The sequence below is a fragment of the Ascaphus truei genome, chromosome 5 (assembly GCF_040206685.1).
Source record: "Ascaphus truei isolate aAscTru1 chromosome 5, aAscTru1.hap1, whole genome shotgun sequence".
In the NCBI taxonomy this organism is placed as follows: Eukaryota; Metazoa; Chordata; class Amphibia; order Anura; family Ascaphidae; genus Ascaphus; species Ascaphus truei.
The window spans coordinates 17,011,495-17,038,411 of NC_134487.1; the positions used below are offsets into that span (position 1 = coordinate 17,011,495).

At 44.3% G+C, this 26,917-nt stretch overlaps 2 protein-coding genes across 13 annotated transcripts in view; one reads left to right on the forward strand and one right to left on the reverse strand.

Annotated features, from left to right (window-relative positions):
- The window catches only part of ANKRD16 (ankyrin repeat domain 16), a 45,950-nt gene extending 28,100 nt beyond the window's left edge, over positions 1-17,850 (reverse strand). The window contains exons 1-5 of one of the 9 annotated variants that reach the window (XM_075599390.1): positions 17,212-17,850; positions 12,964-13,184; positions 10,125-10,167; positions 9,324-9,432; positions 1,075-1,735 (exon numbers count right to left, since the gene is read on the reverse strand). In XM_075599390.1, coding sequence (XP_075455505.1) covers positions 1,075-1,735; positions 9,324-9,432; positions 10,125-10,167; positions 12,964-13,184; positions 17,212-17,555 — 1,378 coding nt within the window. In that variant the 5' untranslated portion in view covers positions 17,556-17,850. Of the gene's footprint in view, positions 1-1,074; positions 1,765-9,287; positions 9,433-10,124; positions 10,168-12,963; positions 13,185-15,281; positions 16,951-17,211 lie in introns of those variants that run through there. The other 8 variants (XM_075599389.1, XM_075599393.1, XM_075599392.1 and 5 more) reach the window with 8 other exon arrangements.
- Positions 17,851-21,075: 3,225 nt separating this feature from the next.
- Positions 21,076-26,917, forward strand: part of FBH1 (F-box DNA helicase 1) — a 64,083-nt gene continuing 58,241 nt past the window's right edge. For 2 of the 4 annotated variants that reach the window (XM_075599403.1, XM_075599402.1), the window contains exons 1-2: positions 21,170-21,213; positions 25,352-25,426. Coding sequence is in view for 2 of the 4 variants with exons in the window: in XM_075599400.1 (XP_075455515.1) it covers position 21,213 (1 nt within the window). In the remaining 2 variants the exon portion in view is untranslated. Of the gene's footprint in view, positions 21,214-25,351; positions 25,427-26,917 lie in introns of all 4 variants that reach the window. The other 2 variants (XM_075599400.1, XM_075599404.1) reach the window with 1 other exon arrangement.

The following is a 26,917-nucleotide window of genomic DNA, read 5'->3' on the forward strand; positions in this document are numbered from 1 at the left end:
ACTCCAATGGACCCCCCCCAACTGTTGCCACTGTGTCTTCCAAATAATACACAAACCCCAATGTTAAAAAAAAGGGATAGCAACATGAGCTAAATAAAAACAAAGCACAGACCACTCCAGGAATATATACGCTGCCAGTACTTTTTACAACATGGTCTTTGCCCAGCTATAAATTAAAGCAGACATGTCTTTTTAACTACATATCAAAGTATCAATTTTTTTTAGGGGAAATTGCATGTAGACTGTCTCCTACAGATGCTCTCACTGCTACTGTAAATAAGTAATTTAGAAACATACGGCTAAGCTGCATCTTCAGTACAGTTTCTCTCCTACTGCGACTTAATTAAACAGCAGAGACATACTGTATGACTACAAGAGGAGAGAAATAAGAATGATGTACCCGGGGTGAGAATTATAGGACAAGAGAGAGAAGTATGCTGGGATAGGAACTGCAATCTTACAGAAAAGGAGATCTCACTAATACAAAGGATGTACAGAGCGGTACAAATCAATGTGCATTCACAGCAATGCATATATGTTCAGATAATATACATCCGTGTGTAATTTGCATATGAACGGAGCATTGATTGCTTGCTGATAAATCTGATTTGGCTCCCTGCCCTGAAGAATGATTTGGTTGTGGTTTGTTTTTAATCTTGCGACCCCTTTACAATTGTTTTTATTAATTACAACCAAATAAAACCATTTTGAGTGTGCCATCTTCTTTAAAATCTGCCCGAAAGGGACCATTCTGTTGTGAATTTGGGGAATTTTAGGGAAGGAAGAGTAATACTAGGGGACTATTGCTTGAAAAGAACTATATGTAATACACTTACAACAGATCATACACCTTTTAGTAATGGACTTTATTATAAATAGGTGGCTTTACTAATCGGGATAAGATTAGTCAACAAGACAGAGTGGCTAATTAAACTGCGGCAGTGCAGATTGGGGCACTAACGAATGGAAAAAAAGTGTTTATGTGCAATAGTGCCTTTATATGAATGCTAGCAGATTGATCAATAACTCACAGAGACTGCTGACACCAGGTCAGGTAAAAAGTCATGAACTCACCAGCTCCATCTAATGCAAGGCTTTCATGGACAAGGCTTGGATTGGCTTCTCGCTTTGACTCGATGGGCCAAACCACTTCCTGCGGTAAACCTGGGGACACCTGGTCTGTCTCTTCAAGCATCTGGGGAATGTCTAGCTCCAATTCCATCTTGGGGATTACAGGTTCCTCCAAGGCATAAAGAACCTCTGGCAGCCCCTCGTCATCCTCCTCTTCCAGTGGGCTCTCCGCAGAGGATGCCCAATCTCCATCGGAATCCAGGGCATCGAACCCTCCCACTCCGTGGATGAACTCTGGCCCGAGTGTGCGAGCTGCCATCTCCTCCACGTTGGTCAGCTCGGTAGCCTCGCCTCTGCCTCCCCCTCCCGTCTGCCGAGTCTCCCGGTGGATTTGAGCCAGCTTGGTCCTGGCTTTCCTGCGCAGGTCATGCCACCGCTTCTTGAGGTCTGTCACTGTGCGGTGGGTCACACCCTGCGCATTGATGCGGGCCAGCACCTCTGCCCACTTCTCTTGCTTCCACGTGGCTGCTGCCATCGAGTTCTGCGACCCAAAGAGAAGCTTGTGGTTCTGGCTGAGCTCCTCTGCCAGGATCTCCAGCTCCTCCGGGCTAAACTTCCGTTTCCTCTTCCGGGCAGGCGGCATCGGATGCTTTGTCGGGGAAGCCTGAGATGACGAGGTCTGTGATGCTGAGGCTTGAGAAACCATATCTCACTATCCATACAACCTCTAAGCAACAATCCCCCAACCTAAGCCAACACTTCCCACCTCCCTTTCTGTCACTAAGGTAATGCAGCAATCTGTGCTCCTGGCATCTATATAGTATTTTATCACATTACCGGAAATAAGACACCCCGGAGCACTGGTAATATTGTCACAACCATACTAGGCGTTCCAAACAGAAAGAGTCTGCCGGTCCATAACCAAATAAATGAACATAGCCCCAAAGCCAGCAGATTGAAAATGAATTGATCAACGTTTCGGCACCATTCTGCACCTTCACCGGGAGGACACCAAAACGTTGATCAAAAAATGTCAGTTTGGTGATGCCGAGCCTATGTTTATTTACGTTACCGGAACCAATTGATCTCTTACCATCCCTTAGTCTAACTTCCAGGTACCTCCTGCTTCAGCAAATACCTCACATTCTTGGTCCCAGCATTTCCAGCGATCAACATTGCTGTCACTGAGCCAATGTCAGATGACAACCTTGTTATGGTTATAGTGTTGTTCCTTATTGGCTGCCTCCCAGGCCCCCCCCCCCCAAAAAAAAAAGAGTTGATAGGGGCCTTTTGTTCATCCCAAAAAATGCTAGAACCAAATACATGTGATATTTGCCCAAATCAGGCAGCATCTGGATATAAAAACCAGCGTGGACGCGTTCTGGAGGCAAAACACTCTACGCCTCATATTGGGTGAGAATTATTTTTTAATTTTTGCTGCTTTAATGCATGCGGGCTCAACTACAATACTCAAGCCCCCCCCCCCCCCCCCACCCCCAAAACAGGTCAGGTTTTCAGGATATCCCAGCTTCAGCACAGGTAGCTCAATCAATCCCTGCTTCATGACAGGTGGCTCAATCGAAGACTGAGCCTCTGATTGAGCCACCTGTGCTGAAGCTTGGATATCCTGAAAACCTGGCCTGTTGGGTGGGCTTGAGGACTGGAATTGAGCACTCCTACGTTACTGCATCACTAACCTACAGTACAGTGCTCCTTCACCTGCTATCCTTTCCTGCTTGCTCAAGTCTTCCCCACTAATGTTAAAGCACCAGGCCCTACAGCAGCAAATACAAAAAACAACTTTAAGCTGATGGACATAAGTACGGAGTCCTAAAGGAGGCCACATACTACGTGAGTGTATCTTTAGGAAAATACTTTGCACACTTGATTGGTATTAAGAAAATGAATGCATGTTAAGTGACATATATTCTAATATATGGCTAACTGGCCCCAAATAAAAGTATTTATTCAATATATTCTGCGGCGTTATTTATTGTGCTTTCCTCTGCTCCTTACATTTTAGAATGACCAAATAAACCGAATAACACTAAAGAAATGTAAAACCGAAGTTTTCTATTTATTGAAATTCAAATACTGTGCGTGTTTCTACTGCACGCAGCCAATATGTGCAAGCTAAAGAGTACCAAGGAGTGTTTTATATACAGATATTCACATTTCCATCCCGATCACACCCGCCAATCAATTGCTGTCTAATTTGGAGAAAGCCTGGTGTGAAAACCTTTCTTGGGGACGTCTAGACCCCTATTATATAATATTTCTAATACATGTTGTTGTATTTTTTTTACATGAATGTGCTAAGCTGCGAAGGAAACGGCAGTGGCGTTACAAGGCACAGGGGGCTATGCCATGTTTGCCAATTTCTGCCACATATCCCCCATTGACAGGCGTGGCGGTTTTTGGCCTGACCGGCAGCTTTGGAGCTTGTATAGAAGGACTCCCCGTGTTCAGTTATTCGCCGTTCATTGGGGTGACTCTTGGGAATAGGAGTGTCGGAGCGGCCCTGACTGGCACGACCACACTTTGATGAACACCCCCTCGCCTCACCAAAAGTACATTTCAGCCAAATGTTTGGCGTGTAGTCACAGTTAATGGAATATTTTTGCAGATTGGTTTAGCCATTTTTTCCCCTCGAGCATTTATAGCTTCAATCTTTACACGAGTACCCCCCAAAAACGACTGTTAGTGTCACTGTGGCAGCCCCCATAAGAAGGGCAATGTGGACTAAAGGTGTAGTGTGGGGCAAGTGCTTTGTTTTCTAGAGACACTTTAAATATCCAGCCCCCATTTTTTTTGTTGCTATTCCTCATTGGGAATCATATTAAAAAAATGAGATAATTAGGCAAGAAAAACCACTGTTGCCCATGGATGACTGGCCGCCATTTTTTTCTGACAAGAAGATATCTCAGGAGTGCTACATCATAAAGAAAGGTTAGAGTCACTGAGCAGAGTATAAATAGGTTTATTGTAAGGGGTTGGTAATAATAAACTGTGGTTTTCACAACTAAGTATCAGGGACTGAATCCTAACTTTATAGCACAAAATAAAAAAAGATGTGGAATTAAGAAATTGAGCAAAGCACAATCAGGGGATTTATTTTATAGCGTTGTTTCTGATATTGAGAATGAGGAACTGGTGCTTTAATTACCTGCCCTAAGATGAGTCTAGTTACCCATCACAGCTTCTTGTTATGAAAAAGCGAAGGTCATTGCAGACGGTCATACACAACCTTTTACTGGACCAGCACAGACGTTCTTCCGTTATAGTTGTACACAAAGCTTTCAAGACCTCTCAAGTCTCATAGTCAGCAGTTGACATGTATATATATGGTTGGCTGATGTCACTGTGAGTACACTATGCTGAAACACGCTCACAGATGTATCTGCATGTCACATTTCTTCCTCATATCAGCCACACAGTTACATACATGTAAAATAGCATAAGCATTTAGCTTCCAAAATGTCATAATACAGAGTTTTTACTAAGCCAGGAGTGGCCAACTCCAGTCTTCAAGGGCCGCCAACAGGTCAGGTTTTAAGGCTATCCCAGCGTCAGCACGGGTGGCTCAATCAGTCCCAGCTTCAGCGCAAATACACAGGAACATTTGGACCTATAGCGCATGGGAGAAAAAGAAAAAAAGAGAAAACAACACATAGTGTAATCTGTATAAAAGAACCAGCAAATCCTGCTGAAAGAATTGCACTTACAGGATAATAGCTAAAAACCAGCAATTTATGGGGTTCTTGGCTGGCTTCATTGGAGCCTTTGCCTTTGTGGAAGGATAACGCTGGAGAACGGTCACACCGAGCGACCGGACGCTTCTGAGTGCTGTACGGAAGTCTCGCGAGACGAGAGGGGATCTCGCGTGACGCTGAAGAGATCTGGATACAGACCGGCGGAGGGGAACGTGGGTCGTCGCTCCAAAGGGCCTTGGACTGAAAGGTGCCGGTGAGCAGTACTACACTGCGAGGGGAGTGCGGGTCACGAACCCCCCCGGGTCTCTAGCTTTTTAGCTTTGTCGGCGGATGTGTATCACTCCGGTGGAGATATCCTTTTGCTTATTTTTTTAGTTTTATCGATCATTAAATATTTGTACTTTGTGCGTACATTGGGTATTTTCCCTATATTTTTCCTCTGGGCTCTGAGCTGATCCGGTCATTGTGCTGGAGGATACTAGTCCTATCTTGGAGGATACAGTTGGTTGATTGGACGGAGAGAGGTTATCATCCTAATGAAGCCAGCCAAGAACCTGATAAATTGCTGGTTTTTAGCTATTATCCTGTAAGTGCAATTCTTTCAGCAGGATTTGCTGGTTCTTTTATACAGATTACACTATGTGTTGTTTTCTCTTTTTCTCCCATGCGCTATAGGTCCAAGTGTTCCTGTGTATTTGTGCTTTCTCTCTGGGGGAGAGATTTTGGACTGAGCTGCAGGGAGAGATTGAGAAAGCTTATTAGATCTGGTTTGTGTTTTGTGTTCATTCCTTTGCGCAACCTTGCCCCATTTTTTTTTCTTGTATGTTTCACCAGCTTCAGCACAGGTGGCTTAACTGAGCCACCTGTGCTGAAGCAGGGATATCCTAAAAACCTGACCTGCTGGTGGCCCTTGAGGACTGGAGTTGGCTACCCCTGTCCTAAGCCATAGTTGGTGAACCCAGCAAGCCCATCTCTGTCCCCCTTGGCAGCTCAGGAACATGAGCTCGATCTCTGTTATGGAGCAGGGTTACAGGCACGTTCACATACTCCCATAATAGATGTGTAGCCTTGAAACCCTGTGTACAACTAGGTCTGAAGAACTTGCATGTGGAATCGTTACAAGAGATCACAGCCTGCAGTGACCCTACCGCCTCCCAGGAGCAAGGCGGCTACTAACGCTCTGCACTGTATCATGCTTTCTACCCTCCGGCTGCTCTAACTGCTCCTCTCCCCCCTTACTACTTCTCGCTCTTCCTACTCCTGTTCTCCTCTCTTGTGACACCTACAGAGACACAAAAAAAGCGAAACAACCGCTGAACAAACACAACACACACAGGATAACAAGCAGTGAAATAAACAATACAAACTCAATACGTAAAAAAAACTGCAACGTGGCAGATTGGTCACGCGTCGGCTTGTGGTATTCGTGGCACCGATCTGGCGTTCACACCTGTTGACTTGAATGGGCGCGAAGGTCGGATCGGATGCGCTAACACAATCCAGCGCTCGACGAATCTGCCGCTGCGATCCTTTTGCAGACAGTGAAAGCTTTTAAAGGGGCAGTCCCACCTAGCTCTCAAAAAGACGCTGCGCACTTATTAACAATGCAATGGGTTTGTAAATCAAGCTCACGGCAAACATCTGGAGGCTTTGGTTTCTCTGGAAAATAATGGGGTTTCTTTTCAGTGGAGACTATGAAAAGAGGGGGCGGGGGGGAAGGTGCATGTCAATCATTTGTTTCCTGTACCCAAAGTCTGCCGGCGGTGCCCTCTCTGTCACACACCTGCAGACGGAAGAGGAGCCCGGCGGCACTTTACCTGTGTACTGTCCTGCTCAGCACACTATGACACAAAAGGGAGGGACACAATCAGAGTTCCCCACAAATACTGTTTCTTCCTTTGAAGAGGAGACTTGTGAGGTCTCAAAAGTGGGTAAGGAGATGAGAAACTTATGTGTGTTTGTCTATATCCACTATGGTTACAGAAACTCTTCAACTACAGTGAAATGGAAACACACACAACGCATTTTCCATGCAACACCGCTCCTCTAATATTAATATATCATTTCCCAGAATCCCTTGCTGCAGTGGAAGTGCTGTATGCTGGGTGATAATGGGGAAAGGCGGGGTTGCAGACCTGCCTAAGACATGCAGATGAGCATACAGCTATATTTGCATATATATATATATATATACAAACACACAAAAAGGGAATATTGCTCACACTATAAATAAGTGGTTAATCCAGTACCTGAATATAACTGATTAATAGGGTATAACAAAAATAAAACCCAAAAGAAATCAGAAAAGTATAAAAGGTAAACTGTTGGTGCTAGGGGATAAGAATAATATAAAACACACAAAAAAGAACTAAGACAATCCCCTGACAAGCACTCTAAAATATACCACAAATATAATTAAATTAAATTAAACTGATGTGTAAAGAACTGGATGCTCCTCAAGTGCAGAAGTTGAACAAGGTTTTATTTAGAACAGCAACAAACGTGAACTTGTTTAAAAAACATAAACACACAAATGGCAGCTTCTAAAGAATATGAAACAGGCACTGACTATGACTCCTAAAAAAATATATTTAATATATCAAAATTAACTAATAATCAAATAACTAGAATGTGTCCAAATTATAATATTACACAAATCTAAGTTAAAGAAAAAACACCCTTAAAGCAAAAACCCCTAGCTATACTAAAATAGTTAAAGCTACAGGCATTGGAAAAATATAACATGTAATAAACCTCGACACACAAAAGTGTGCATAGGACAAAAAACAAATTATACCAAGGGAAAAGCACAGGGGAGAAAAAAAGGGGATGTTATCAAAACTCATACCCTGGCCAGCAAATACCAAAAAGTATATATATAATAATAAGGGTCAAAAAAATACAGCATGGGAAAAGTGTGTAAAGTCTCTGGGGTCCAGAGTGCACTCGAGTGCTTTCCTTTTGGCGGCTTCTTTCACGTTATTATTTACAAGCAGGACTCTCACTGCATGATGCAGTCTCTGTGGATATCTATACCCTTTAATACCAACACACAGAGGAGCTGAAAGAACCGGGAACTGACCCCTCTGTTACGACACGGCGGCTGAGTATAAAAATATTTTCTCTCCGGCTAGGAGTCAGGTTTTCCTGCGATACATATGCTCCTGTGTGCTTGGCTAATTTAAGGATGTCGGCACCTTAATATATCATGATACATACTCTTGCATCCTGTCTACCTTTGTGCCTGGACCCCAGAGACTTTACACACTTTTCCCATGCTGTATTTTTTTGACCCTTATTATTATATATATACTTTTTGGTATTTGCTGGCCAGGGTATGAGTTTTGATAACATCCCCTTTTTTTCTCCCCTGTGCTTTTCCCTTGGTATAATTTGTTTTTTGTCCTATGCACACTTTTGTGTGTCGAGGTTTATTACATGTTATATTTTTCCAATGCCTGTAGCTTTAACTATTTTAGTATAGCTAGGGGTTTTTGCTTTAAGGGTGTTTTTTCTTTAACTTAGATTTGTGTAATATTATAATTTGGACACATTCTAGTTATTTGATTATTAGTTAATTTTGATATATTAAATATATTTTTTTAGGAGTCATAGTCAGTGCCTGTTTCATATTCTTTAGAAGCTGCCATTTGTGTGTTTATGTTTTTTAAACAAGTTCACGTTTGTTGCTGTTCTAAATAAAACCTTGTTCAACTTCTGCACTTGAGGAGCATCCAGTTCTTTACACATCAGTTTAATTTAATTTAATTATATTTGTGGTATATTTTAGAGTGCTTGTCAGGGGATTGTCTTAGTTTTTTGTGTGTTTTATATATATATATATATATATACATATACACACATACACACGCTTAAAAAGGTGTCCCGAAAAATGTATACATTTTTATTTACCAATTCCTTTCATATTTCCTTTTTCATCCGGATCACACACAGTAATTTCCTGTTTTAGACAAATATTGATAAAAAAAAAAAACATTGTGTAGGGGGCTTTTTAAAAATGCCCACCATTGAGCCCCTCCTCCCCCCCCCAAAATACTGCTTTATAACTCAGCCCTGCTCAGCCCTAGAATCGCTGCATTGTTCCCTCCGCAGTTAGGCATTATCCCTACAATTACTCCTCAGTACATTCTGAGGCATTTATCACAGCGTTTTTCGCCGAGCTATTAAACACATCTTAACCTATAAAACATAATGGGTAACATTGTGTAGCAGTCGCTGCGTGGGAAAGTGCTTTCACACGTTGCCAAGTGGGACGGTCCCTTTAAGATTCACACTGAGAAGCCATGCATTGCATGCCACTCGGGCAGCAAATAGGTTAACCCCTTCTCTGCCAGAATAGCACAACCTGAGTATACATGTTGTTTTTTCTGTTCCCCTTGTAATCACCTCTAAGTTACATCCCCCCCCCCCCCCCCACAGCTCAGACCTCCCCTACTGCACATTCCTACAGGCTATTGTCTCTATCTCCCAAACTGCTCTGACCTTGTGACGCCGAGGAAGGTCGTGCGCCTGAAGTACCTTTTTCTTGTCTATGAGCAGCTGGGCGATGCGGAGGTGACCATTCTGCACGGCGTCCATGAACGGGGTAACCCCGCAGCTGTCCTTGCAGTCGGGCTCATAGTTACACCTTCAGCAGGGGAAGGAAACACACGGGGACCATGCAGATTAAGAGACTTTGTACATGGTCTGCCATTCTTCACGTTGCATTTATAGGTAAAATACTTGAATAGTGGCACAGACTATCTTATTTATTTCATGTCCTGTTTGCTCTTCTTAATGAAATATGAAGAATTAGGTGGCAGATGTAGCGAATTATTTCATTCCATCGCTTGTTAAAATGCATTGAGAAATATGGCATTTTTGGGTCATTGCTTGTCAACATTTACTTTGCTCAATCTATTGATTCAGTGTCAACTGATAGAGGTGAACAGGCAGGTCCCGAAGATACGGGGTATTATTATTAGCATTTTTGTATAACACGCTAACATATTCTGTAGCGCAGTACAAAAACAATGAAATATCAAACATTAACATACTTTGGTAGAGTAGGTAAGGAGGGTGAGTAGAATTAAGAGATAAAGAAGGGTTAATTATAGTTGTATGGCTGACTTTTAAGCAGCATGAAGTGTAAAGAAGTTGGGGGACCCCGCGGGATGTGTGTTGGTATTTGCGCTCACAGAACTGTCCCACTCATAGAAACGGGAAGGATTGCCATTACTAGGTATTGTAGATTCATGTCCTATAGATTCTCTGGGAGGAGAGGGGGATGGGAAGCAGAGTTCTGCACATGGGACCTGAACACAGACAGATACACCTTACCTCTCTAGAAGCACCGCCACCACCTCGAAGCACCCATGCATGGCTGTTTAAAAGAGGAAGGGGGACAAGAAACACGGTTTACAACAAGAACACAACACACGTGTGCAAATGCTGCGTTGGTGGCTTGAGTGGTAAACAGGTTTAGCCCGTGTCCTCTGACACAGAACATGGAGCACTGCGTACTGATGCAGGGTGAGGGGTTAAACAGGATTGTACCATACATTATTCTAGTGCAGTGTGACATTGGGTAAATGGTAAGATATATGAATAAGGGATAACTAATTTGCTGTACGAATAACAAGGCAGTGATTGAGCCACCAGTGCAGAAGCAGGGACATCCTTAAAGCCTAACCTGTCGGTGGCCCTTGAGGACTGGAGTTGGCCACTCCTGGTTTAGTCTATGCAACAGGAACAGGCGTTGGTGAGTTTGAGCTGCTATTTGCAGCTGGCTGACCACGTGGAATGTTTCAATCTAAGAGTTCCATTGTCTGCCTCCTACTTCTGTGGCCCGATCCACGTAAGACCGGAACTACAGGTGTCGCTCAAGAGAGGTGCCCCAGGAACCATGAGTGTGCAGGTCTTGGTTGCAAAACATGACCAGTTTAGGCAGCCGTCAGCTGATACTCAGGACTTGTGTTAACATAATTATTGTTATAACCATCCTGCAACAGGGGCAAGCCTGTTTACAACAGCCAGAGCTGCTGGGTGCCGGCCAGGCAGTGGTTAATCCCTGGCTGCAGGAAGGCAGGACTACTAATGAGCCCAGGTGACTCTAGCAAGGGTTTAAAAGGCAAGAAAGGGAAATATTTCTCCGTCTATCCCTGGTCTGCATACACACGTGTGTCCTCCCTTCCTAGAGACACTGGGGTGTGCAAGCCACATGTACATATCCCAGATGCATAGGGACACCCGGTAACTATGTAGACATACACGGACTTTCATCCGCTGGATGACCTGGACTTTGGCCCAAGGAAAAGCCTGTACTTTATGTTGCTGCATCTGTGGCTGAATAAAAGCCTGTACTTTATGTTGCTGCATCTGTGGCTGAATAAAAGCCTGTACTTTATGTTGCTGCATCTGTGGCTGAATAAAAGCCTGTACTTTATGTTGCTGCATCTGTGGCTGAATAAAAGCCTGTACTTTATGTTGCTGCATCTGTGGCTGAATAAAAGCCTGTACTTTATGTTGCTGCATCTGTGGCTGAATAAAAGCCTGTACTTTATGTTGCTGCATCTGTGGCTGAATAAAAGCCTGTACTTTATGTTGCTGCATCTGTGGCTGAATAAAAGCCTGTACTTTATGTTGCTGCATCTGTAGCTGAATAAAAGCCTTCGTTATTTTCCCCAAAACAAGTCTCCTGTCTTCACGCAGCATCGCCTACACATCCATTCTTTTATTTATTTGAATCAGTGACAGTGTACACCGCTCGGTTAAATGAATTCATTCATACATTTTATTTTGAGCATTTGGGGTACAGAATCTGTAACCAAAGGCTGCTCCTCTCCCCTGACATCCGGTCATTTCATAGAAAAACCATGAATGAAAATAAAATAAATAAAAACTTTACGATAAACTTTTAAGACTGCAAGAAAAAACGATGGCAAGGTATTTTTCAAGCATTTCTTTACATGTATATTTCAGGGTAACGCCATAATAACGCTGACATTAAGTGAGTAAGAGGAGCAGGGGTAATATCCTCACTTGAGTAGGTAGGTGGTTGGGTATTTTTTAAATGTATCAGGTAATGTCACAGAACTTCCCAGAACCTCGTTGCTTAAAAATAAATAATGAATACAGATGTTCCCCCAAACCCCCGAACCCCCGAAAAACATTGATGTAGCCGAACATGTTCAGCATCAGAGCGGGCTGAAGGAGCGGCTCCGTGAGTAAAGACACCGACTGTCAGCACCGAGTGTGAAGCAGCAGGTTCAATTCCCGGTGTTAGCTCCTTGAGGCCTTGGACAAATCACCTTAGTCTCTCTGTGCCTCAGATTGTAAACTCGGCAGGGCAGGGCCTGTGTCGTCTGTAACAATCCTGTGCACTGCGCACTATACTGTAATTGTGACGCGCTCTGAGTCCCGTTGGGAGAAAATTGCTATACCGTATGAAATAAAGTTATTAGTATGGCATCAAAGCTGCAGAATTTGAGTCTACACTTGACAACATTTGTTTTTCTTATATAGCGCTGACAGCGCACACAGTGCTATAAATGGAATCTTGCTGGCCCAAGAACCAAAAGAGCTTGCAATCTAATTTTGATGCATTGAGGCGGCAATCCAAGTTTTTTCCCATTTGTGTTTATTCTTTCCCATTCAATTGAAGCAATTGAAGCAGGGGGTCTGCAGCGCTGAACCCCATTAATTTCCGCTCCGGGGGACCCCCTGCTTCCCCAGATACTTGCCTCCATAGTGGGTTCCAGTAGCCGCGCCAGCTCGCTACCTGGGTTCATGTAATGGCGGATTTTTAAAGCTCCTGCGGGCCAATAGGAAGTCGTGACATCATCATCCAGTGCAGCTTCCTATTGGCCCATGTGACGTGGGACCTTTAAACTTTGCTGAGATACCGGCACCCCCTTTGGAAGTCTGTATCTCGGGAAGCAGGGGGTCCCCGAAGTTGAAATTAACGGGGTTCAGCTCCGGAGACCCCCTGCTTCAAACCCATGTGGGAGGGGGAAAAAAGCCCGCTTGAATTGCTCCTTTAAGCACAGGCGCAAAGTGACGTGCCTAAGGTCACAAGGAGAGCCGACACCAGGGCTGACCTGCTTCAAACAATGGTCTTACCACTAAACTACTCGTACACCGGCTGCCATTAACAAACTGCCGCAGGCGAGGACAGTACCTGCGGTGTGCAGGGGGGTTCTCTTAATCTTGCTCTCCGTGTTCCAGATCCCCGGGAAGACGTCGAGCAGGTACCGGATGACGGCGGATTCGCCCTCCCGCGTGGCTATGTGGAAGCAGTTCCAGCCGTCCTTGTTCCTCAGCATGGGGTTGGCTCTGTGCTCAATGAGGTCTTTGATGACGTCCAGGTTCCTCTTGGCGCAGGCCATCATCAGGGGGGTCCTGAAACCAGAGGGAGATTACACGGCAACAAAATACCATATACCATCAATTTCCACCCAGCGATGGGCGAAGATAGCACAGGAATACGCGAGCACCAGTATACTGGGGTAAAGGACTGCTCATAAAACGGAATCTGTGATACATTATTTAAGTGTTGCTCTGTCTTACAATTGTTTTTTTGCTGATGAGTTATTGATACTTAATTAATAATAAAAAGAAATAACAAAAAAACATGGCCTTAATGCTGATCAGCTACATTTTTTTTTTTTTTATTATTATTATTATTATTATTATTATTATTAAACCAGACAATACTAACTTTTTCAAATCACTTTGATCTCTGCTCAGCACTAATGCAGGTCATAAAAATATGGCTGGGAGTATATATGGACTAAATAGTAACATGTAAGGCTTCAAAGGACTCTGGGGTTTATGGCGTAAAGTGTAGTAGTGCCGATCGTGCACCGCCCAAAAACTTCCATGGAGTTTAATAGCAAATAAAAATCCCACGTTGTGGGCACATTCACATGTCTCAGGCAGGTCTGCGGCCCTGCATTACCCCATTATCTCTTTGCATCCACTGCAGCCAGGGATTCTGGGTAATGACATGCAAATGAGCACACGTCACTTTTTACTTCATGTCCATTTTAACAAGGGACCCCTATATGCTTCTGCCTGCCGTATTACACAGCTTTTCGGCGGCCAGTCTGGGTTACAAAGCGCATGGCCAGTAACAGACAGCTGTTTTGACCTGTTTGGGTCTCTTCACTCTGAGGCTGGTTACACTGGCTGTGCCATGTGAAGCTGAGATTGGTTTCAACCACACATTAAATAAGTTATGGTTGGTAAAAAAAGGGACAAAACCCTCCCACCGTACAGTGCAGCGGCTTACATATTACCCAGGCATGTCCTGGGGCTCCCGGAGAAAGGGCCCACAGGGAATCGGGACCCTCCCCCCGGACTCAAGATGTCCGCCCAACCGGTTACAGAGGCCCTCCCACCCGCCTTTCCCCACAGCAACCGACTGCCAGGGAGAGAGCGGGGCCCCTGCGTGACAGCGGCCCTCCTCCACCGACGTTGTGCCGTCATATGACGACATGATGTCACAGTGACACGCTTCCATGACAACGTGTCATCACGTGACGCAACGACGCCGTGGGAGGAGGGCCCGGGCAGGTAAGTGAACTACCTGGGGGGGCCTCTCACACGGAAGTTACGCCACTGGTACAGTGTATAAACTTTAATAGACGTTTACATGCACTGGCGCCCGATTGGCACTATCGCACTTCAATGCACAACCCTCCCACCCTTTGTATCATTAGAAAGTTGTGGTTGCCTCACACCAAAACGTTATGAATCTGCTGTTTTAATACAGGAATGTATTTGCTCATCAGACTGATGATTCCCAAACAGGTTGAAACCGCTGTCTGTGGGTAAGTTTACGTCTTTAACCCAAGCTGTGCATAAGATATGTATAATGCGGAAGGCATAAGCTTAGGCATATGGGGTTCCATGTTAAAATGGGTAAGAAGCAAAAGGTGACACTGTGTGCTCATTTGCATGTCGTTACCCAGAATCCCTGGCTGCAGTGGAAGCGCTGTATGCTAAGAGATAATGCGGGAAAGCAGGACGGTGAGCTTGCTCACAGGTGGTATTTTTATTTGCGGTTTTAATAATAACCTAATTGCTATTTACATATAAAAGAGCCCGTCACCTGCTGTCCTTACTCTCCGTATCTACTACAAGACATTGCTTACTGGGTCACATATTGGGGACATGCATTTTTGCCCCCGAAAAAGGCAAGGCTGCTGTGTTTCACAAATTTGTATTCACATTTTTTTGATGCATTACCAAAAAGCGTTTTATTTTTGAACGTCGGAGAAGCTGGCGGTGTTTGTGTTTGCAATACTAGGAAACCGATTGCCTGTCTTTTTCGTTCTAAAGCAATTTGGTTGATTTACATAAATTTTACCTGTCATATAACCAACCCGGATTGGAGGAGAGGATAAGGACGTGATAATAAAAGTATATCCCACCCTAATTTATAAATCAGCGATCTGTCCAAAACATGCATTTTGGCCGCTGTCGAGTGCTTACCTGCGGCGGGGTCCGGCGATCTCCGTCTGCTGTTGTCTATTGTAATGTTTCCCCTGCAGGTACTGAAAAAAAATGCCTCGTTGCCATGGCAACGTGACGCTATGTGATGTCGTGACATCACGCGGCACCACGTCACAGCGTCCCGTTGCCATGGGACAATGCATGGGGAAACATTACAATTTGCAGGGGAGAAGACGGAGATCGCCGCACATTAACCCCCTCCCCCCCCGCCGCAGGTAAGAATTGTGAAGAGGGGGGGGGGGGGGAGGGAGGGAGTTACTTTTGGGGGGGAGCGAGTGGGTTTTGCCCTAGTTTGTCGAAGCGTGTGTGTGTATATATATCATATAAAAATATTACTTGTGAGCACATTCACAGGTCTGCAACCCTGCTTTATATATATATACATATATATACACAAATTTTTTTAGTTGAAACCTCCCTTTGGGATTACTAGGACCTTTAGGGGGTTAACTGTTTGGGCCCACACAGAGTAACGCCCTTTCCCCCTCACATGGTGCTGGGGTGACTCAGCAGAAGGTAATCGCCACCCCCTTCTGCCTGGAGACAGTGACATCAGACCAGGCTATAAATTGTAAGAGGGAAGCTTCTGGAACTCAGATCCCTGGAGGAGTTGAAGAAGAGGGATCTCACTGTGAATAGCGTATATATAATTCCTATGTTTAAGATAGAGTAAGGATTCACTTTTATTGTTTTATAGATAGGGAAAGTACCCTGTTTATATAGAGTCCCATCAAGATGGTCTTACACTACTCCCAATATATACAGAGAGACAGACTATGCCCAGAGGGAGCTCCCCAACCACCAGCCCCTAGGCATTGTTGGACCAGCCTTCTGAGGGTACCATGGTAACCTTTAGACTGCAATGGGCTCTAGGGAGAGCTACATTTTAACCTGCCAGACACTTCACATAGGGTCCCAAGACGTCCCGTATATACCGGATTGTCCCTTATTTCATTGACTTGTCTCGTTGTCCCTGAAAGGTCTCTCCGTCCCGTATTTTAGCGCCTTGACGTGAAATGCCTGAACTTGAAATGACGGTGATGAAATCAGTCGTAAAAACATAATAGATTTCTGGTCGAGTGTAATAGTTCCCTTTTCCGACCGATGTCGCCTTACTAAATTATTAAAATAATAACGTTTGGACACTGCGTCGTCATCTCATAATACCATGACACCCACATCTATAGGCGTTACTTCTTCTCCCACCGCTACTTGTTAGATCAGCGCGCGTCTTTCCCCGCCCGGCCAAGCGCAGAGATGATAAAAACCAAAGAATATCGCGGTCAAGTGGGAGATACCATCCAGCTCGAAAGGATTCGCAAATCATTCATCACTCGTTATGACTGGATTTCATCGACCCATATTATAAAAACGTTAATATGGCAACCCTAACTCCTCATCTCAAATACTTATATCTCCTGAACACAGCATCATATTAAAAAAAAAAAAAAAAGGCAAGCGATCTCTTAACATTAAAAAATGGCGCTTTCTGCTGCTTTACGTTAGTGTTTATAAATTATTAAACATTTATTTAAATACTTGGAGCTATCGTTTTTTTGTTTTAAAGCACGTAGACCTTTTAAACCCGGGTTTGGCAAACTCCAGCCCTCAATGGCCACCAACAGGTCAGGTTTTAAGGATATCCCTGCTTCAGCACAGGTGGCTCAATCAGTGGCTCGACTGAGTCATCCGTGCTGAAGCAGGGATATCTTGAAAACCTGACCTGTTGGTGGCCCTTGAGGACTGGAGTTGGCCACCCCTGTTTTAAAACGTATCACCATCATTGGTCCAATTGGGTTTTATATGTATAGGGACCACAATGTTAAACTTATAGAACTTTACGGTAGTTTGTGTTATTGTGTGAAGCAGGCCGACTAGATATGTGTTTACTGCTCCATCACAGCCTTACCAGTCCGCCTTTTTCAAGCAGTCCACCTCAGCGCCTTTACTGATCAGGTACAACAAACAGTCTCTGTGACCCAAGGATGCAGCTTCATGAAGCGGCCTCTTGTAGTCACTATTCAGCACCTCCACGTCCATGCCCACCATCTCCACCAGATAAGACAGGATAGGTAGGTGCCCGTGCCTGGCAGCATAGTGCAACAAAGTATCACCAGACCTCCCAAAGTGCTTGATTGGCAGCTCACTGAACAGATGGGCTTCTCTCTGCAGCTCCTCTTGGAGGAGACTTAACTTGCCTTCTTGTATCAACTTGAGAATGTGTTTCTGCTGCTGCAGCTCCTCCTGAGACATAGTGTTACTGGGTGCTCTCCCAAGATGAGTTTATCTGCATGTATTTAAATGGACAGTATGCATGTGCCAGGCTTGGGATGGTGCACACTGATAATAAAGGCTGTGCTCATGTCACATAGTGAAGGGCATTTCATTGTCAGCACCAAGGCTCAGTAGTTCTACAGTCAACAGCAGCAGCCTGTTACCTGCATGAGATGCTCTGATTGAGAGGAACCTGCATTCCCCAGTACACACACAAGGACATGTGCAGTGCTGCTCGGCTATGACTTCCCAGGGCACCTCCTTCTAGGGCCAACCACACACACACCCTGAGAAAGATGCTGATATGCATGCAGTGCCCAGTTCAATTAATGATAACAGGGACAAGTTTTAAAGCTGCAGTTCAGGCAATATCCTGCATGTGTTTTTTTTTTTTTAATAAATCAGTTCTGTAGTAAGATAAAATACTTTTAGCATTTTCTGTTTTAAAAAAACAACAACTTTGAAAGACCAATTTTCTTGTATTCTATTTTAACAAGCATGCTTGTTCCTATAGCAACGATTTACATTCCCCATATTTAAAGATGTCGCCAAACTTTGCGGATCAATAGACGGAGAACGAATTGACCGGCAGCTATGCAGTTTGTTAGGTAATTAGAGATTGCCCACGTGAAACTATTGAAGTAAAAATATAAATTAAAAAAAAAAAGACTTAACTGCAGTTTTAATAGTTTCACACTGGATAGCTGATGCCTTAGAGAATAAAAAGATTTATTTTTAACAAATCAACATAAAGGACAATTTACAGACTTTCACAAAAGATTTCAAAATACTTATACGTGTGTGTGTATATATCTATATACTTATGTACAGTAACTGTATTTGTAACCATGTACTATTTGTCATTTTAACTCCTATGCCCAGGACATACTTGAAAACGAGAGGTAACTCTCAATGTATATTACTTCCTGGTAAAATATTTTATAAATAAATTATATATATATATATATAAAAAACTGTATTTATATAGTGTTAATAATTTACGCAGCACTTTACAAAGTTACAACACAAGGTAAATAAATGACAAACAATGGGGATAAATTCAATGGTAAATGACCACATTAGCAAAGGAAGACTCTGGCCTGCAGAGCTAACAATCTAATATATATATATATATATATTACTTGCCAATATTTAACCTATTAGTTCACTTTGGCTTCACCGAACCCCCCTTTTGTTTTGATTATCCCTTTAAAACACACGCAAATCATCACATTTGTAAGGTATTTAAAGGGTGCCAACGTATTCCATAGTGCAGTACAGTGGGCTTTTCTACCCGATTCCTGGCCTAACGCCTAAGATGTGATGTAATTTACACTATGTTGGGATCTTTCAGTGTACATATGCATTTTTTTTTATTTGACCTTTTGCAAAATGTGCTAATGTTTTTTTAAGTGACTACTACATATTAAAACCGGTGGATAAATAAAATGAGATTTGTTTTTAGAAACTGGTGCACTGATCCTCTTTTTTTTTTCTTTGGAGAATATATGATGGATTATTTGATGGTTGATGCACAGAAGAGAGGAAATCTCCTGAATATGTCATTTCAAGTAGAATTATGCACTGTCACCGTGCCCCAAATTCACTGCTGGGTTTTAGAAAATATGGTTGGGAAAGACCTTGCAGGGTTGCAGGTCGAAGGCCGTGATAATACCAAAATCGTCCGGCGGTGTCGTGTGGCACAAAAACAAATTGCAGGAATCCAATGAAAGCAAACACACCTCGCACGATTGTTCTCGGCAAGCGATGGCCGCGTCACGTGAGCGGTTCACCCGATGAGGGCAAACCGCTCACGGCCACGCCTCCCCGTCTCCTCTGCCTGCAGTTCACATGCTGCTCGGCGGCATCGAGAGGATGATATCACCGGGCCGCGTGACCGCCCCGCCGGAGCTGGTATAATCGAGGCCTAAGGCTGCGCCTATAGTGCCGTCGATGGCGACGAGCAAGTTATATTTTCCGGCCATTTTATTGGTTCAAGGGCCGTCGCATGAGGCAACAGCCCTTGAAAAATAAAATTTTGCAGGCTACCAGTTTTCGCGATGGCGACGTCGCTCCGTCGCGCACTATAAGCGCACGCGGCAATGCATTTTTTTTCAGGCGACGTCGTATCGCCGGCACTATAAGCGCGGCCTAAGGAAGCTCTTCTCTGGAGATTGCGTGACAGCTGTCATGGTGGAGATGTTGGATAAGCTTCCTCCATCTTTTATTTAGGAGAAGCTTTGAATGTATTTGTATCACCCTATATAAATATGTTAATGTGTATATATTTAGTATGTATATATTTAATGAATATACATGTTAATATGTATATATTAATATATGTATATATATATATTCAAACGAAGCAGTAGGCACACTTGTAATGCAAGTGCCTGCCCCATATAATATATGTATACGATACCGTTCCGAAGTCAGGTAATAAGAGACAGCACTCAAGAGAAATTTGGTAAAACAGGTGTATTCAGTGAATAAGGGGTTAAAAAGATTCACTGAATACACCTGTGTTACCAAACTTCTCGAGTGCTGTCTCTTATTACCTGACTGGAACTGTATCGTATACGTGTGTGTGTATTTATATACATATAATATGCTTTACTGTGGAGGATTTTTGTCACTTTTTTTACCCACCATAACCTCAATAATTGTGGTATATACATATATATATTTGCGCCCCGCCCTCTACTTTTAACAATAGATCACAGCGCGGATTGGCGCTACATGCCGAGGCACGCAGTGTGTGATGTGATATACACACATACAGGCAGTCATCGCTTTTCCGACACAATGCATCCTGCAAACCCGCGTCGGAGACGGGACAGTGGGAAAGCGGGATCCATGTTAACCGGTGGCAGTTTCCGTCAGATACGCGAAAACCGCAGCGGATAATGAGTTTTTAGACTGCATCCGATGGAAAGCGAAAAGCGCGGACTGCCTGTGCGTATATATACACACACATTTTAAATTATGGTGGGTGAAAAAGGCGGCAAAAAACCTCCACACACACATATATATATATATATATACACACATACAGATATATATATATTATAGAGATAGACATATATTATATATACACCATAACACTTTGACTTCAGTTTAGGGGACAACAAGATCATCACAGAACTGAGCTGAAGCAGTGGGATGACACCCCCGCCGCTGCAGCAGCAGTGATAGGTCCTCCTCCCCCAGCACTCATTCCTCAGCCATCACTCCGGGTGAGTTACATTCGGCCCTCTCACTGCAGCATCAGAGAGCTAGGAGGCGTGGCCTCGGCGCCCAGCGCCAATCCGCGCTGTGATCTATTATTAAAAAGCAGAGGGCGGGGCGCGAATATCCAAAGCGAGGCTTGGAACACAATCCGCCCGACTGTGCGTGTCACCACCACCCCCCTCCAATTGGTTCACGGATATCTGTGATAGTGGGCGTTGCACTTCGGCAGAATCGGGGTTCATGATTGGTGGAAAGTTGTCCCCTCCGGCCTCGGTGATTGGCTGGCGTTTTTGCGTGCGGTGATTGGAGCAGTGCCAGGGAGCTCAGTGTTGTTATTCTGCCAGAGGGACCGGAAGCTGCTGCTGAGCAGAGAGAACCCAGCCGGTGTGGTCCTGCTGAGAGTAAAGTGAGGGAGATACATATATATGTGACATGTCATAGAGTGGGGGGCCTGACAATGTGACAGTTATATACAGTATAACAGTTATAATTGCATAATATTTATTTATTTATAATGATTCAATATATGTAATTTGTGACAGACTTAGGCCTCGGGCATGGTCAGTGCTTAGGCGCTGGTGCTTACCAGTGAGCCCCTACAGCTGCAATGAGAGCGGCTTTAGTAGGGGCTCGCCTACGCTTCCGCAAGCGTGCGGAAGCGTAGGTCTTATACAAATTTTAGATTTGGCGCTCGCCGGAGTGCAGGACCAGTCACGTGAGCGGTTCACCCAATGAGGGCGAACCAGCTCCGTGACGTCACTGGCCCGTCCCCCGACACGCCCACGGACGGTGCGCGGACCAAGGCCAGGGAAAGCACCCGCTTTCCCTCAGCCTCCGCGCGCCTCAGCACGGGAGAAGGCACCCTGGATGCAGCCTTACTGTATTTGCTCGAGTATAGGGTGACCCTGAATATAAGATGATCCCTCTCCTACATCCTGTAGTGGCTCTAAAGAAAAACAAGTTGTTAACATGTATGTATGTATGTATTTATATAGCGCCATTAATGTACATAGCGCTTCACAGCAGTAATACATGTGACATAATATAAATAACAAATAATATAAATAACACATAAAGTGGAGAAGTGCTTCAGACATAAAAGTAACATTTAGGAAAAGGAGTCCCTGCTTCAAAGAGCTTACAATCTAATTTGTTGGTAGGAAGAACATACAGAGACAGTAGGTGGGCGTTCTGGTAAGTGCGTCTGCAGGAGGCCAAGGTTAATGTATGAGGTGTTAATTAACAGCCACAAAGCTACTCATATGCTTCTTTAAGGAGGTGTGTTTTATGGTGGGTCTTAAAGGTGGAGAGAGAGGGTGCTAGTCGGGTATTGAGGGGAAGGGCATTCCAGATGTGTGGGGCAGTCAGTGAGAAGGGAAAGGTTTAAGGCGGGAGATGTATTAGGGCTGAGATGTAAGGAGGGGCAGAAGAGTGTAAAGCTTTAAAAGTGCGGAGGATAATTGAGTGTGAGATGCGGGATTTGATAGGAAGCCAAGAGAGTGATTTCAGCAGGGGAGACGCGGAGACAGATTTAGGAAAGAGTAGAGTGATTCTGGCAGCAGCATTAAGGATAGAGTGTAGGGGATACAGGTGAGAGGCAGGAAGGGCGGACAGCAGTAAGTTACAGTAACCGAGTTTTTAGCAGTCGAGCAGCAGAGGAAAGGGCGTATCTGCATGCGCAGACTACTACTGTGTTAATCGCATACACAGTAGCTGTTTCTCTTTTATAAGGAGAGTATGAACTTTTCAATATAACTTTATTGAAAAAAACCTTGTCTTATGATCGGGCAAAACCGGTATCTACAGATGCAGTCCCCGGATCCGGCCTGCGCTCCAGGGATGCTCCATGAGCTCTCTGCCGGCTGCCCGTGGGTGATTTTGTGCCCCCCACGGCGCTCATGCAATCGCTAATGCTTGAAAAAAGCCGGGTGAATCGCGCGTGTGTACGGGGTTCCCGCGCCGGAGCCGCACGGAGTATGGTTTAGAACCGAAGATTTCATCTGTAGGTCCGGTAACTCGTATCCGCAGAGTGCGGAATGTGCTGTGGTCGGCTCCGGAACAGTGCGCCCGGGATACAGTGGAACGAGGAAGCACGTCTCTCACCGACACACAGCAGCCACAATGAAATACATTAGTCATAATGAAACATACTGCAACAATCTCTGTGATGTTGATGAACGAGGTATACTCGCAGGTTCCTGGCTGCTGGAAGTAGCATGAAGGTGTGCTCGGCCGTAAAAGATCAGTGAAAAAGGTGGATGGTGGTGCAAAGCAAAAAAACAAAACCACGTGCTAAAAAATATTTATTCAACACACACAAAAATTCCTCTCTTTTTTTTTTTTTTCTTAGCCCTTCATGATTTCAGTAGTGATGTACCGGGGATTAAAGAATATTGGGTACCTGGGGGGGGGGGAGGAAAGAAAAATTACGTGGCCGGGTAGGTTTGGGCGGCAGGGGAGGACACCGGACGGTGTGGGAAAGAAGGACAACAGCCGCCAGTCGAGGGAGAGGAGCACGTCAGCCAGCAGAGAAGGATTGCGGGTGGTGGAGGGAGAGGAGGACTCTGAAGGATGGCAGCCAGTGGCGGCGGGAGAAGAGGACCATGTGAGTGGAGAAGGCGTGGCACAGGAGGACGGCCGTAGAGGAGCACTCTGTAGCGGCGACAGACACTGTAAGTCAGAGAAGACTTCCAGGTCGAATCGCTGAGGCATGCTCCTCCCACGCCGTCCTGTTCCACTCCTACTCCGCTCACATGGTCTTCTCCCAGCTGCCGTCCTCTCCCTCCACCGCCCGCTGTCCTTCTGCCGGCTGCTGTACTCCTCTTGTGCTGCCCTGCTCCTGACGTTCTCCATTCTCTTCTTCCACCACCCCGGAGGAAGGGGGGTGATTGAGGAGAAGGACCGAGTGAGCAGCGCAGGGCGGAAGTACCCAGCACCGGGTTACAGTGCCTTGGCTGGTCCGGGTAGTTAAAATATGACTGGGTAATATATGGGTACCTGGTACATCACTAATTTTCAGCTATGCACCGTCATCCACCTTTTTTATATTTTCAGTGAAAGTGTGTGTGTGTGTGTGGTGTGTGTATATTTAAAAAAAAAAAAAAGCTTTATTAGATTAACTCCTCTTGGAAGTCTGTACAAGCAAATTTCCTACGCATTTCACACCCAACAGCACTTTCTCTAGTAGTCAACTGGAGGTAATATTTTATACATCATGTTGCAGGGTACTAGCAACCACACGCGGGGTTTCTGGATAAGGCTATTTATTGAGCCCTAAAAATACTGCACACAAAAACAAAACAGCTTCTTTTCAGCATACAATACAAAAGCTTATTTTCAGCATACAAAAAACCCAGACAGTTCATCAAACATGCATTTGGAAAACAGACCTTATAGCAGTAATTTACTTCAGCCTTTCAGTCCTATCTTTTGACCAGCCAGCCCTCGTGTGTGCATCCTGGGGGTTTTAAAACACCTTGATTATGCAGCTGGGGCCACTCTAATTGTCAGGAGCTTCCCAGCTGAAAGTTAACCTCGTCACTGCTGCACTGCATACCTACACATACGTCTGCCAGGCATAGAGATGGTGACGTTCATTCACCCTGTCACACATCACTTAATTAGACACAATTAAAAACAGCTGAAACAAAATAAACACAATACATAAAAACAAATTGTAGTTCAAATGTTCAGACTTGTATATTTATCTTTGAATACAGCTTGTATACAGAAAAATATTGTATATTATCTGTAAGACATGAAATATGTACTATATCTTTGAATCAGTATAGAAAGGATTTCTGGTCCACATCAGTATTAAGGGGCCAGGGTCCCGAGTGTAAAGATCCAATAAGACTCTCCATTGTGGAGCTCATTAACCCCATCGCCTCCATGTATTTTAGGAGAGGCGTGTTCAATGCCACAGAATCCACAGGTTGTTACGACCTCCTTGTGGGGAAAATGATAAAATGTTTGGAGACGAGGTGATTTTAAATCTTTATTCCTTCTAAGTCTTGCATGTTCCATCATCTAAATCTTGTAGGTCTTATCCTTGTGTTATGATGTCACAGACCTGTTTGCTTTCGCCCTCATTCATTCTTGTTCCTGTCTTTTCGTGTAATACCCAGCATACATCTATCTCTCCATACTTCTTTGGGATACACTGGTCGAACACTTTATTTTTTCCCCCCTGAGGCATCATAAGGTTCTCTTGCAAGATGGTCTTGGTTCTTCCAAATGCGCTTCACCCCATCTACATTCTCCTATTGATTTTCATTTGATAGGCTCCCTTCTATTGATACTTGCTGGCAGTGGCAGATTTTCCATTAGGCCCGATAGGCACGGGGCTTGGGTACGGCAAAATCAGAGCGCACATCTCGTTGCCACTTCAAATGACGACGTGCCGTTGCATTGCCATGGCAACGTGACGCAGTGTGACATCACATTGGTCACGTCTGCATCATCATGGAGGAAGGAGGAGGGCGGCAGCAAGGAGGTGGCCGCCACAGGCAAGCCCGTTTTCTTCTTTCCAACTTTGCATTTAGATGTAATTTGCAGCGAACCAATCGGTGATTAATCCTTGTGTCAAAACGGTGAAGGGCTGTGCAGTCTTCAATCAGGTGATGCTTGTTCGCTAGGATATAGTCCATGTCATTCTTCCATTTTCTATTTGGATTCTTTGGTGTATATTGAATTGCCCCCCTATATTTTGGTTTGTATAGCCCCAACGGTGTATGTAGTGTTTTAATTAGTAAATCTGTTATAAAGTAAATATTGTGAGGATGGAATCTGCCAAAAACAGATGCTGTGCGGAGCCTAATGCTATTATATACAATGTGACAATTCACTATCAAATAATTGTAAATGTTGCTAATGCAATCATACGATAAACATGAAATCAAACATACAAAGTGTCTTGTTGATACCTCAAATAAGGACTTTCTTTTATGGTTGTATTTGGCTGCTCCAATGTGTGTTGTTTACATCAATGCGGTTCTTGGCATATGGAATGAGAAACAAATTGTTCGCAATTCAATGCGTATTACCTACCTACCTCCTGTAAGTGGGATTTACATTTTGGCAGCGAGTGGAAAGTAACACAATGCAAATCATGTGATTGTTTGTTTTTTATTGTTTTATTAAATGTATACAACCAGGGGAAGGGAAGGGGAACAGGGAACCCTCGCTACTGCCTAGACACAGGTGCTACAATCAGGGGAAATGACTGAATAACAACTTGAAAGGAAAAGAACCCCTATAATGAGAGCACTCAACGGCTGGTGAACTGATCCTGCTGACCTGAGAACCTAATGGAGACGAGTGGATCTAATCTAACATGTAATGATGAATTATTTAAAATCAGTTATTTAAAATCCTTTTGAGGATTTCTCCGAATAAAACTGATTTTAAATAATTCATCATTACATGTTAGATTAGATCCACTCGTCTCCATTAGGTTCTCAGGTCAGCAGGATCAGTTCGCCAGCCGTTGAGTGCTCTCATTATAGGGGTTCTTTTTCTTTCAAGTTGTTATTTTATTAAATGTACCTTTTTTTTCATCTTCCTTTCTTGAGTATTTCCTACCTCTGCAGATTCCGGTTCTCGCTCACCACTGAGTTAATTTCTGTTCTTTACATACAGTATCACACTATGTTTGGTATGGTTTTCTCATTCCATATGCCGAGAACCGCATTGATGTAAACCAGCAATGCGCAAACTGGGGGGCGCGTCCCACAACTGCGGATGGGGGCGCGTGGTTTACAGATACCCACTCGCTTCCCGAAGGCACTTAAATTAATTGCCGGGGAAGCGGCGAAGGCCTCTGTAAACCTTACTTGCTGTGGTTCAGCCGGCATCTGGAGACGTGTTGCCATGGCAACGTGACGCCCAGACGCCGGGAACCACGGAGAGCAGGGCAGCCGGCAGGGGGGCGCAGGGGGAAAAAGATTACGCTCCCCTGATGTAAACAACACACATTGAAGCAACCAAATACCTCAAATAAGGACTTTCTTTTATGGTTGTATCAACAAGACACTTTGTATGTTTGATTTCATGTTTATCAAATGATGTTTCAATTTTGATATTAGAAACATTTAAAATGAATTGCAAGT